The sequence below is a fragment of the Neoarius graeffei genome, chromosome 23 (genome assembly GCF_027579695.1).
Source record: "Neoarius graeffei isolate fNeoGra1 chromosome 23, fNeoGra1.pri, whole genome shotgun sequence".
Taxonomy (NCBI): domain Eukaryota; kingdom Metazoa; phylum Chordata; class Actinopteri; order Siluriformes; family Ariidae; genus Neoarius; species Neoarius graeffei.
In genome coordinates this window covers 31,048,773-31,061,934 of record NC_083591.1, presented here as the reverse complement: position 1 = coordinate 31,061,934, position 13,162 = coordinate 31,048,773, and the positions used below count along the sequence as shown (strand labels likewise).

The following is a 13,162-nucleotide window of genomic DNA, read 5'->3' as shown; positions in this document are numbered from 1 at the left end:
TGGAGTCTTGCGCAGTAAGCATGCATAGAGGCCATGGCGGTTGAGTCCATTACTTATTGTGTTCTTTGAAACAACTGTACCTGCTAATTCTAGGTCTTTCTGAAGCTCTCCGTGAATGGTCCTTGGCTTACCTTAATTAGCATCACAGGTGTCTTCAATCTTGTAATCAGTCATTCAGTCTATTTAAACGGAGAAAAGTTGTCACTCTGCCATTTGGTATCATTGTGCGCACCACACTGAACATGGACCAGAGAAAGCAAAGGAGAGAGTTGTTTGAGGAGATCAGAAAGGAAAATATAGACAAGCATATTAAAGGCAAAGACTATAAGACCTCCGAGCAGCTTGATGTTCCTGTGACTACAATTGCAAATATTATTAAGAAGTTTAATTTCCATGGGACTGTAGCCAACCTGTGGTTCAGACTCAGAAAGGTCAGGAGCAACTTTATCAAAATGATGAGGACGAGGAGGATGAGGAAGATTACAGCATGCCTAATTGAGTTTCTCTCCCACCAAAACCAGAGCGCAAACCATCTCTGCCTCCAGCAAAACAGGCCAATAAGAATTTAATCCTGCAGCCTATTTCTGAGGCTCAGTGTTCCATCAGCAAGACCAGAACTGTGTTCACCATCCCCCAGCAACAGACAATTCCTGTGGCACCACGAACACGACTCCACTGTTGAAAGAAAACCTTTAAAAAAAACATGGCCACAAGAGGAAAATCCATCACAGATTGAACAGAAGGGTAATGACAATGGTAGAAAAATAGCCGAGGACAACTTCCAAAGAAATAAAAGTTGAACTCCAAGGTACTGTACATCTGTTTGTGCCATCCGTCACCTTCTGAGTGACAGTGAGCTCAATGGAAGGACTCTATTGTTAAAAGAAATTTTTTTTTTTTTAAAAAGCCAGTCCAGAATTTACTAAAATGCATATTGACAAGCCACAATGCTTCTGGGAGCATGTCCTTTGGACAAATGAGACAAAACTCAAGCTTACTGGCAAGTCACATCAGCTTTATGTCCACAGAAAAAAAATAAGCTTTCAATGAAAAGAATACCATACCTACTGTGAAACAAGGAGGAGGCTTGGTTATGATCTGGGGCTGCTTTGCTGGGTCTGGCACGGAGTGCCTTGAATCTGTGCAGGGCACAATGAAATCTCAAGACTATCAAGGCATTCTGGAGCGAAACGTATTACCCAGAGTCAGAAAGTTTTTTTTCTCAGTTTCAGGTCATGGGTCCTCCGACAGGATAAAGACCCAAAATACATAGGTAAAAGCTCCCAAGAATGGCAAAGAACAAAACACTGGACTATTCTGAAGTGGCCTTCTATGAGTCCTGATCTGAAGCCTATCAAACATCTCTGAAAAGAGCTGAAACATGCAGTGTGGAGAAGGCAACCTTCAAACCTGAGACAGCGAAAGCAGTTTGCTCAGGAAGAGTCAGCCAAACTACTTGTTGGCAGATGCAGAGGTCTCATTGAGAGCTACAGAGATCCTTTGTTAGCAGTGATTGCTACCGGCCACCCAACCGACCCGTCTTGAAACACGGACCAAGGAGTCCAATGCGCAACAAAATAAGTTAATGGAACCATCATTTTTGTCCATACCATTTTCATTTGTTTGATGTAAAATATTCAGTTGAATCAAATCAATAGCAAAGTCTGATTTGTGTTAAACATGGAATAAACAGTGATGGATGCCTTAACTTTTGTCAGATTCAAGTTATTTGAGAGAGAGTTGTGGGTGCTTTTTTTTGTGGAAGGGTATCAACAAATTTGTGTGTGTGTGTGTGTGTGTGTGTGTGTGTGTGTGTGTGTGTGAGACACACACAATTTGCACAGCATCCTGTGCCACTTTGTGTTCCACAGATTTCTTTTTTTTTTTACTTAATATTTCTAAACATGACCCACCAGTGCCAATGTGGTGATTTTACAAGGAAGTTTTATTTTATAATCCATTGCAATAGCATTTTTAAAAAATTCATTATGGAATACTTTCCTTGCCGTGTTATTCAGTAAAAACATTGGCAGAACTAATTAGATAATTGAAAGCCAAAAGGGAATTGTTTAGAAATATGAACTAAAGACACTTACTGGTCTTTCCTCTGACTACATTTGAGTCAATACTTGTGGCTAGTCAGATGTTCTGCAGATATTACTGGAATCTAAGAACAAAAAGACATCAGTGCAAAATGTTCCATGTATATGTGTTCATCCATCCATTATCCATAACTGCTTATCCTGTGGAGGATCATGGACAAGCTGGAGCCCCACCCAGCTGACTATGGGCGAGAGGCGGGGTACACCCTAGACAAGTCACCAAATCATCACAAGGCTGACACAGAGACAAAAAAGACATTCACACTCACACCTACGGTCAATTTAGAACTCAGCTGAAAGGAAATTGCTTTGGATGGTCAGGAACAACCTGGGAACCACCATGGCACAGCCCTGCCATGAACTGGAAGCTGATGGATCACTGTCTACAGTTCAGTGAGTTTTACATCACTGTGGATTAAGAGACTGCTATCCAAGAAATAACCCCCTGATCCAAAATTGAAACCTTAACTAAAGTTTGAAGCTGACCACATGGACAAAACAAAAAGCCTTCTGGAGGATAGCTGTATGGGCAGATGAGACAAAGATTGAGTTGTTTGGCCACAATGACCACCATGTACAGAGGGGCACTGTACCAGCTGCTGGTGGTGGTAGGATCATCATGCTCTGGGGCGGTTTTGCTGCCAGTGGAACTGGTTCATTGCACAAAGTGGATGGAATAATAAAGGAGGACTACCTCAGAATTCTTCAGCATAAACCATCAGAAACTTGAACACGACTTGGGACTTGGGAGTCACAACAGGACAATGAACCCAAACAGAGCTGGTTGTGGAGGATAAGGCAGGCTAACATTAAGCTTAAAACAAGTCCTGACTTCAACCCTATTGAAAATATATGGACCGTCCTTATAAGTCGAGTCCGTGCCAAGAAAAAAAAACAAATTTAATTGAACTCTACCAATTCTACCATGAAGAGTCATGAAATATCCAACCAGAATTCTGCCAGAAGCTTGTTCATGGTAAACAAAAATGTTTGGTCAAGGTGAATCTTGTAAAGAGACATTTACCCAAATATTAGGTGTGCTGTATGTATAATTTTGACCCTGTGTTGATTTCAGAAAACCCAAACAAAATTAAAACTTGTGCACAAAATTCTAGTGTTTTTTTAATTAAAGATGTATGCTGTACATTCTGCCACAGAAAAAGAACAGTTCAAAGAAATTACCAAAAGCCCAAATATTGCCATGATGTTCATATCCCAGATGACATTCACGTCACTGTATGTAAACTTCTGACCACAACTGTATATTTCATAATATCCTTAATTACTCATAGTAATGTGTAGCATCTTACATTAGAAAATAACATTGAGCATTGAGTCATTGAATGCCAAATTATGATTAAAAATAAGGGTAGAACAAGCTTTTACAAAAACAAGGGAAGAAAAAGTCTCCCGCAGACATTAGACTCTTCCAGTTTGTTGACTTGGCCAGTAAAATGTGCTATTCCATAATAACAGACTTGCAACTTCGATTCATTATTTAGATATTCTGTACGAATTAAGTCACCGACAGTACCAGTCTGAAGTTTGGACCCACCTTATTCAATTGTTTTTCTTTATTTGTATTAATTAAGACACTTCATGTCAAAGTAATGGTGGAAATCATTTCTCTTTACTTAGTTGAACAGTTCTTGACATTAATTAATACAGTTGTGGAATAGGACTATTTACTGTATATTTATTTACTATTTGTTCTAAAATACATTAAGAAAGCAAGAAATTTTACTAACTAACTTTTGACAAGGCACACTGTCAGATAAACATGCGACAGACACAGTAGAGACTTTACTGCATTGAAGCTGGCAGATAAATCCAAATCGGTACTCAAAAGCAGAATTGTGAAACGCAATGGTCAGGCAAGGCACAAACAGGATACCAAAGGCAAGATCAATCAGCAAACTCGAAAAACACAAACTAAGTCAAGTTTTTTCACATGTACATTATAGTACAGTAAAATTCTTTCTCTGCATTTAACCCATCTGGGAACGTGAGCACACACCCAGGGACCTGTTGGGGGTTAGATACCTTGCTCAAGGGCACTTCAGCCATTCCTGCTGGTCTAGGGAATTAAACCTGTGACCTTTTCCTAAAGCTGCGTCTCTAACCTTTAGACCATGGCTTCCCCAGCAAGTCAAAATCAGAATATCAGCACAATAAGCAGAAAGCTTGGTAAGGTCAGTTATAAGAATACTGAGCATTTACTTCATGCTTCATGTTTGTACAGAGAATCCTTTTAAACTGCGTAATGATGAGGCTGTGGGCAGCACGATGGTGTAGTGGTTAACACTGTTGCCTCACAGCAAGAAGGTCCTGGGTTCAAGCCCAGTGGCTGACGAGGGCCTTTTTGTGTGGAGTTTGCATGTTCTCCCCGTGTCTGCATGGGTTTCCTCCGGGTGCTCCAGTTTCCCCCACAGTCCAAAGACATGCAGGTTAGGCTAATTGGTGGCTCTAAATTGACCGTAGGTGTGAATGTGAGTGTGAATGGTTGTTTGTCTCTATGTGTCAGCAGGGGTGCCGCCAGAAATTTTGGGCCCCATGAAAGATTAGAATTTTGGGCCCCCCAACTTTGCCCACCCTTGTCACAATTGCACTATTGTCATTATTTGACTTTTGATAGCCCATGGACCTTGAGTTTGTGACTTTGTTATTACATTTTATGTATTAACCTACCAGGGACTAGATGAAAACTGGTCAGTGACTAATTCTGGTGCATTTACAATCACAAATGAAAATTCAAGATTTTGCCACATGCCTTCTTGTGCTAGGACAATTGATAGTGAAATGTGTGATGTGACTGCTAATAAATCATAGAAAAAGTTTCTTAGCAACACTTTAATCTAGCAAACTGTATATGGCGCTCGCTCATTAAAAACTTCAATCCTAAAGCATTTATGGGTTGTATTGCTGCTTACCTCCTTCTCCAAAGGGGGGTTCAGTGGTTTGGTAGGGCGGAGGTCCCCCTGAGGCTGAATCTGTGCATATTTAGGGCACCCCATTAGTTATGAAACTGGTTATTAGCACTAGTTATTAGCACCAGCATAACGTAATATTTCATCTTGTTTATCACACAAGTCAGTTCAGTTATTAAAATGGAAAAAATGTCACTGTACAAACTGTAAAAGTGTTCTCTTGATAGGCTAATCCAACCACGTTCATACTGTTCATTTACCATTCACTAATATTTTGAACACACATGTGAGCGATAGCTACCTTTCTTTGGGAAAAACTGAGTGACCAGTTGCCTGCCTCTCCGGTCCCTCTCAGCTTTCAGCTGCCTTTCTTTACGTTTTTGACAGCCACTCTTCATATTTAGCGATCATAGACTGTCCGCACTCCACTGCTGGCTGGCTGCTGCACCGCGACACAGCAGCAAGTAGCGTTGCACTGATCAGCACACAGATTTAACGCATCGCGCTTCTACCAGAACTGGACCGTACCATTTCGCAAAAGGGGGAGGGTTAAATGACAATATGTTGAAGAACTCAAGAAATAGACAACCTTGTTCAATTAGCTCATTTTACCAGATGGAATATTGCATTGTTGTTATTTCAAAAGTCTTATTAAAATCATTAAAAGCATATTATCAGCCCCTTAAAGGGCCCCATGGCAGTGCTGGGCCCCTGGAATTGTTCTAACCTTTCCCCCCCTGGTGGCGCCCATGTGTGTCAGCCCTGTGATAACCTGGAGACTTGTCCAGGGTGTACCCTGGCTCCAGCTTGCCTGCAACCCTGTACAGGATAAGTGGCTACAGCTAATGGATGGATGGATGGGTGATGAGGCTGTGATTGTGAACAGGTGTTTGTTATTCGTACTCAGCAGCCCAGGAACGGTGAGATGCATGATGGTTGTTGTAGTTTGTGGCAGCCATGTTTGGAGGCTGCTGCGAACTCTGAGCAGGTGCAGACATGACACACCCCTGTTAATTGAAAAGCATTCCAAGTGACTACCTCATGAACCTGGTTAAGATGATGCCAATTGTGTGCAAAACTGTCATCAAGGTCAACAGTGGCTACTTTGAAGAATCTAAAACTGGGGTGCCATGGTAACGGCCTGCGGGCTGGATACGGCCCGATTGGTCATCACATCCGGCCCGGTGGTTCATGAGACTTTTTTTTTTAAATAATAAATTAATAAAAATCGAATGTTGTGTTGTTTTTTTACGTAATGATTTTAAATCTAATGTTTCAATTTGATTCCATTTTCGTGTAATCCATCGGTTCGTTTTTAGCTGCTCTCTGCAGCACGCGCAGGTGCAATGACCCGGATTTAATGTAGAGTAGGCTAGTTGTTGCTCGTTCACAAGCAACAACAGTCTAAAAAGAGAAAAGTTGATTCTGAGGGTCGCATCTTTCAGGAAAAATGGAGAGAGAAATACTTTTTCTGGGAAGTAGGGGGAAAACCTGTTTGTCTGATTTGTTCGCAACAAGTGGCTGTACCGAAGGAATACAATGTCAAAAGACATTACGAGACCCACCGACAAATACAGCCAATTCACCGGGCAACGCAGGACTGAAAAGCTAAATGAGCTTGCCTCAAACCTTCAAAAACAGCAAGCAGCTTCCTCAAAGTCTCGAGAGACACATGAAGGTTCGTTTTAATATCATACATCATCTTCAGTTCTCCTTTAATGTTAAATGTGGCTGTTTTCAAAGAGGGGTGTCTCAATATCTTTGTTGTACATTTTATTTCATGTTAGGGGCAGTGAAGGCGAGCTACATCATCGCGTGGGAGATCGCAAAAGTGTCCAAGCCATTTTCGGAGGGTGCATTCGTCAAGGATAAATACGCATCTGTTGGAATCCAATCTTTCTATCAGTCATTGCCACCAGAGTACCCAATTATCACGGCCTTTGCCGGTAAAATACTCTGTATGTTCGGGACAACATATTTATGTGAACAGGCATTTTCAGTAATGAATATTAATAAATCGAAACTGCGTAGTCATCTGACCCATGGACATCTCAACGATGTCATGAAAATAGCAACTGCCCAGAGTCTGTCCCCCAATGTCGACAAGCTGGTAAAAAGTAAAAGACTTCTGGCTTCCACATGTAAAATGTAGCTGGTATTTCTCCCTCATGTTGCTGTGTGCTTGAGGGGGAATAAACAGGATGGGTGTGTGGAAATATATGTGGGACTTGACCAGCAAAGTTAATGTGCCATCTGTAGTTTGTTTTTATTGGTATGTTCAGTCATATTTGGCTCTTTTAAACTAATGCTACTGGATATTTAGTCACTTGACCTATTGGTGGAATTATTTACCCTGGCACCACTTCTTTCTTTTGACTCGTTTAGGCCTACTTGCCAATTGTTTTAATTGGCCTAATTAGACCTATGCATTGACATGTTTTTGATGTGCAAGATCAATAAATCTGATCCAAGTCATTTACAGTTTACACTTGTGTTATTTGTGTCTTAGTCCATTTCTGTAGCATTTTTTTTATAAATGTAGGCTACTTGCATGCTTAGACTGTCACATTTTCAGAGGGTAAATTGCTTTTGTCTGCCATGTTATTGTGCGCCTCATTTTGAGGCTATAGCTTTACAATTCCTTTTAGGCGTATAGGCCTTCAAAAATCATATAAAATAATGTCCTTTTGTTGAGTTAGTGTCTGGTCTTTTCAGGCCAAAAGTGTAATTCAGCCCCCAAGGTCCCACTTGAAAAAAATCTGGCCCCCTTACCAATTTCACCCTGGCACCCCTGATCTAAAATATGAAACATTTTGTTTTTTAACACTTTTTTGTTTTCCACATAATTCCATATATATTCCATATGTTTTTTTCATAGATTTGGTGTCTTCCATATAGTTCTAAAATGTAGAAAATCATCAAAATATAGGAAAACCTTTGAATGAGTAGGTGTGTCCAAATTTCTGACTGGTACTGTGTTTGTTGTTTATTGTACAAATGATCAATTATCCACTTTAAAATTAGTCTCTCCACTCTATAATTGTCTCTCACTCTCTATTTCTCTACTTTCTCTTGCTCTTTAGGTCTGAGAGGGTCTTTACAGAGGTTACAGTTGGAATATGTTGACGTCGTCTTTGCCAATCGGCCTGATAACAACACTCCTATGGAGGGTAAGTGTGTGTCCGAGGCGAAATTTCATCACCCTATTACCAGTTTAAAGGAACTCTTTCCACAACATGTCATTGCTGTAACTAATAAAGACCATTGGAGGACAAGCTAGTATTATACACATTTGATCATGCTCATTTGCATAATGTGAATCACATTAAGGAAACAGTTTTCAGGTCAATTTGTCCCAGTGCTATGTTTCTGGTTATTCAAATCTCAACTAATATTTGAACAGAATTTTCATACAGACTGACTGTAAATAAAACATGTACTCATTTCAGGAGTCCTGTGCAATTATATATATTTTTATTCTGCAGCAAGTTTACAGCATTGGTAGTCCTAGTCCTGAAAATTTTTTTTCAAATATATTCAGAACATCTAAAAGTAATTTATACCATTATCCTGCAGAGTTATCTTTGATCATTTATCTTTTCCTTTTACAACTGAGATCAAATGTAAATTAGAAACAAAAAATAATAACTAATCTTACCTGTTAATACATAAATCATAAGAAAAAGGGGGCTGTATTCATTCATTCGTCAATTTCAAGTGTTGGTCAATAACACACTAAAGCAATTAACAAATGTATTTAGAGGCATAAATGTGATACCATTTAATTAAATTATATGGCATGGCACATGATGACAAATAAATTAAAATCGTGATAAATTGAAATATTCACATATTTATATAATTTTATATTAATATATATTTATCTGACACCAGCAAACTTAATTTGTCCAGCATTTACATAACTGAGTAAAGTTTTCAACTGATTTTTGACAAATGATTAAATAAAAACAGTGGACTCTGCTGTATGCTCCATTTAAAGATATAATGCATTGTTTGATCTATCCAGCATATACACTATATTGCCAAAAGTATTTGCTCACCCATCCAAATTATCAGAATCAGGTGTTCCAATCACTTCCATGGCCACAGGTGTATAAAATCAAGCACCTAGGCATGCAGACTGTTTCTACAGTTTGGAGCTGGCCCCTTCCACTTCCAACATGACTGTGCACCAGTGCACAAAGCAAGGTCCATAAAGACATGGATGACAGAGTCTGATATGGATGAACTTGACTGGCCTGCACAGAGTCCTGACCTCAACCTGATAGAATACCTTTGGGATGAATTAGAGCAAAGACTGAGAGCCAGGCCTTCTCGTCCAACATCAGTGTGTGACCTCACAAATGCGCTTCTGGAAGAATGGTCAAAAATTCTCATAAACACACTCTTAAACCTTGTGGACAGCCTTCCCAGAAGAGTTGAAGCTGTTCTAGCTGCAAAGGGTGGACCGACGTCATATTGAACACTATGGATTAGGAATTAAGCTCATATGTGAGTCAGGGCAGGTGAGCGAATACTTTTGGCAATATAGTTGTATATGTATGTTGATGCTGCTGTTATTGACCACACAGGTTTCTTCCCCAATGATTATTGCCTGTTTTCAGAGACAATCATTTATATATTTTTTGTTAATGATCACTTCAGCAAAAGAGTGGGATAATGGCATGCTTTGGCAATAAGCTCACATAGCATGCATTGGTGGCTGGATGACTCCAAAGTGACCTTATGGTTGAACAAAGGGCCCAAGTCATATACTTGACCTTGCAGCGTTGCATTAAAGGGAACCTGCTGAGGGTTCCTTGTCAACGATGATTTGATCACCAGATCAGCTGTTCATCGTGCTTTGCTCATACTGCTGAGTAGTGCATAACATCACTTTGGCCAACAGATGGGCCTTCTTCAGATTCTACAAGATTAGCACCATCACTTCCAGTAGCATGAGTTCAGCAGTGATCTGTGGCATATGTGATCAAGGTGATATTCAAAGTTTGGAACCAGTCCAAATCCAGCAGAAACTTGGCAAGAAGGATACAAGGAATAATGGCCATAAAACAACAGTATTTATATAAAATATTACATAATACAGTCATTTGTTTGAGACATGTGTTGAATGTCTCAGCATGTGTGTGAACAAGAATTATACCTTATTGAATAACAGACAGGGACAGCATGGTGGTGTAGTGGTTAGCACTGTCGCCTCACAGCCAGAAGGTCCTGGGTTCGAGCCAAGCAGCTGATGAGGGCCTTTCTCTGTGGAGTTTGCATGTTCTCCCCATGTCTGCATGGGTTTCCTCCGGGTGCTCCAGTTTCCCCCACAGTCCAAAGACGTGCAGGTTAGGTTAATTGGTGGCTCTAAATTGACTGTAGGTGTGAATGTGAGTGTGAATAGTTGTTTGTCTCTATGTGTCAGCCCTGTGACGACCTGGCAACTTGTCCAGGGTGTACCCTGCCTCTCGCCTGTAGTCAGCTGGGATAGGCTCCAGCTTGCCTGTGACCCTGTACAGGATAAGCGGCTACAGATAATGGATGGATGGAAGAATAATAGCCAGTTCTAGTGAGATTGACCTGAATTTTATATATATATATATATATATATATATATATATATATATATATACACACACACACAGTGGGGCCAATTGTGCAAGTTCTCCCACTTAAAAAGATGAGAGAGGCCTGTAATTTTCATCATACCGTAGGTACACTTCAACTATGAGAGACAGAATGGGGGAAAAGAATCCAGGAAATCACATTGTAGGATTTTTAATGAATTAATTGGTAAATTCCTCGGTAAAATAAGTATTTGGTCACCTACAAACAAGCAAGATTTCTGGCTCTCACAGATCTGTTGCAACTTCTTTCAGAGGCTCCTCTGTCCTCCACTCGTTACCTGTATTAATGGCACCTGTTTGAACTCTTTATCAGTATAAAAGACACCTGCCCACAACTTCAAACAGTCACACTCCAAACTCCACTATGGCCAAGACCAAAGAGCTGTCAAAGCACACCAGAAACAAAATTGTAGACCTGCACCAGGCTGGGAAGACTGAATCTGCAATAGGTAAGCAGCTCGGTGTGAAGAAATCAACTGTGGGAGCAATTATTAGAAAATGGAAGACATACCAGACCACTGATAATCTCCCTCGATCTGGGGCTCCATGCAAGATCTCACCCTGTGGGGTCAAAATGATCACAAGAACGGTGAGCAAAGATCCCAGAACCACATGGGGGGACCTAGTGAATGACCTGCAGAGAGCTGGGACCAAAGTAACAAAGGCTACCATCAGTAACACACTACGCCACCAGGGACTCAAATCCTGCAGTGCCAGACGTGTCCCCCTGCTTAAGCCACTACATGTCCAGGCCCGTCTGAAGTTTGCTAGAGAGCATTTGGATGATCCAGAAGAGGATTGGGAGAATGTCATATGGTCAGATGAAACCAAAATAGAACTTTTTGGTAAAAACTCAACTTGTCGTGTTTGGAGGAGAAAGAATGCTGAGTTGCATCCAAAGAACACCATACCTACTGTGAAGCATGGGGGTGGAAACATCATGCTTTGGGGCTGTTTTTCTGCAAAGGGACCAGGACGACTGATCCGTGTAAAGGAAAGAATGAATGGGGCCATGTATCATGAGATTTTGAGTGAAAACCTCCTTCCATCAGCAAGGAACACACCGCCCGGGCAACGAAGGAGTGGCTTCGTAAGAAGCATTTCAAGGTCCTGGAGTGGCCTAGCCAGTCTCCAGATCTCAACCCCATACAAAATCTTTGGAAGTAGTTGAAAGTCCGTGTTGCCCAGCGACACCCCCAAAACATCACTGCTCTAGAGGAGATCTGCATGGAGGAATGGGCCAAAATACCAGCAACAGTGTGTGAAAACCTTGTGAAGACTTACAGAAAACGTTTGACCTCTGTCATTGCCAACAAAGGGTATATAACAAAGTATTGAGAAGAAGTTTTGTTATTGACCAAATACTTATTTTCCACCATAATTTGCAAATAAATTCTTTAAAAATCAGACAATGTGATTTTTTTTTCTCATTTTGTCTCTCATAGTTGAGGTATACCTATGATTAAAATTACAGGCCTCATCTTTTTAAGTGGGAGAAATATATATATATATGTGTGTGTGTGTGTGTGTATATATATATATATATATATATATATATATATATATATATATATATATACACACACACACACACACACACACACATATATATATATATATATATATATATATATATATATATATGTGTGTGTGTGTGTGTGTGTATATATATATATATATATATATATATATATATATATATATATATATATATATGTGTGTGTGTGTGTGTGTATATATATATATATATATGTGTGTGTGTGTATATATATATATGTGTATATATATATATATATATGTATGTATGTGTGTGTATGTTCTTTCCAGTTATGAGAGCAACAGTGAAAACCAAGGTCTCTCAGACTGCTTCAGTGCCACAAGCTAGAATCTGAGGTCTGATTGTTGAATTCTGTTGACAGAGTCAGCAGTTGAGTCAGAAACATGTACAACAGACAGTTGTGAGACAGCATGTCCTGACCTATCAGACTGTACTGCTCCACCAGGGAGAACCACAGTCACCAGTTGATTTGGCAAGAGATCCACCTGTGCCCTGCCAACCTTTGCAGATTTGGGACTTAAGGGTTCAGTTTCCACAATTTCTATAGACATTGTATAAGAAGTCTGAAATACTTCTCTCGTACTGCATGTATCCAATGTTAGGACAAATATAAATGGCCAGAGTTGGCATTGAGCACTGAATCAATGTTTTGAATAAGAGTCCCTTTTCTGTTTTGCTTGATGTTAACTGTTAATTTTTGCACAGCATCACATTTTGTCCTGTGTGTTCTGTGATAATTCAGGCTTAACTGTTCAACATGGAGGAAACCACTGCCCTATATTTACTTTCTCAGTTGCAAAGTCATGACTCTGCCCCTTCCCCATCCCTCTCTATCCTAGTCTCTTTCTCTCTCAGACAGGATTAAATGAGAACCTGTGGGGAATAGACAGTATATTTTTGGGCTGATCTGCGTTGCAGCGAGAGTGAGGGGAAGAGAGAGGT

The 13,162-nt window shown here is 40.2% G+C and overlaps 1 protein-coding gene across 2 annotated transcripts in view; it reads left to right on the top strand.

Moving 5' to 3' along the window:
- kcnab1b (potassium voltage-gated channel subfamily A regulatory beta subunit 1b) overlaps window positions 1–13,162 on the top strand; it is a 162,080-nt gene that overhangs the window by 90,616 nt on the left and 58,302 nt on the right. For both annotated transcript variants that reach the window (XM_060905307.1, XM_060905308.1), the window contains one exon: window positions 8,113–8,199. In XM_060905307.1, the coding sequence (XP_060761290.1) occupies window positions 8,113–8,199 (87 nt within the window). The remainder of the gene's footprint in view (window positions 1–8,112; window positions 8,200–13,162) is intronic.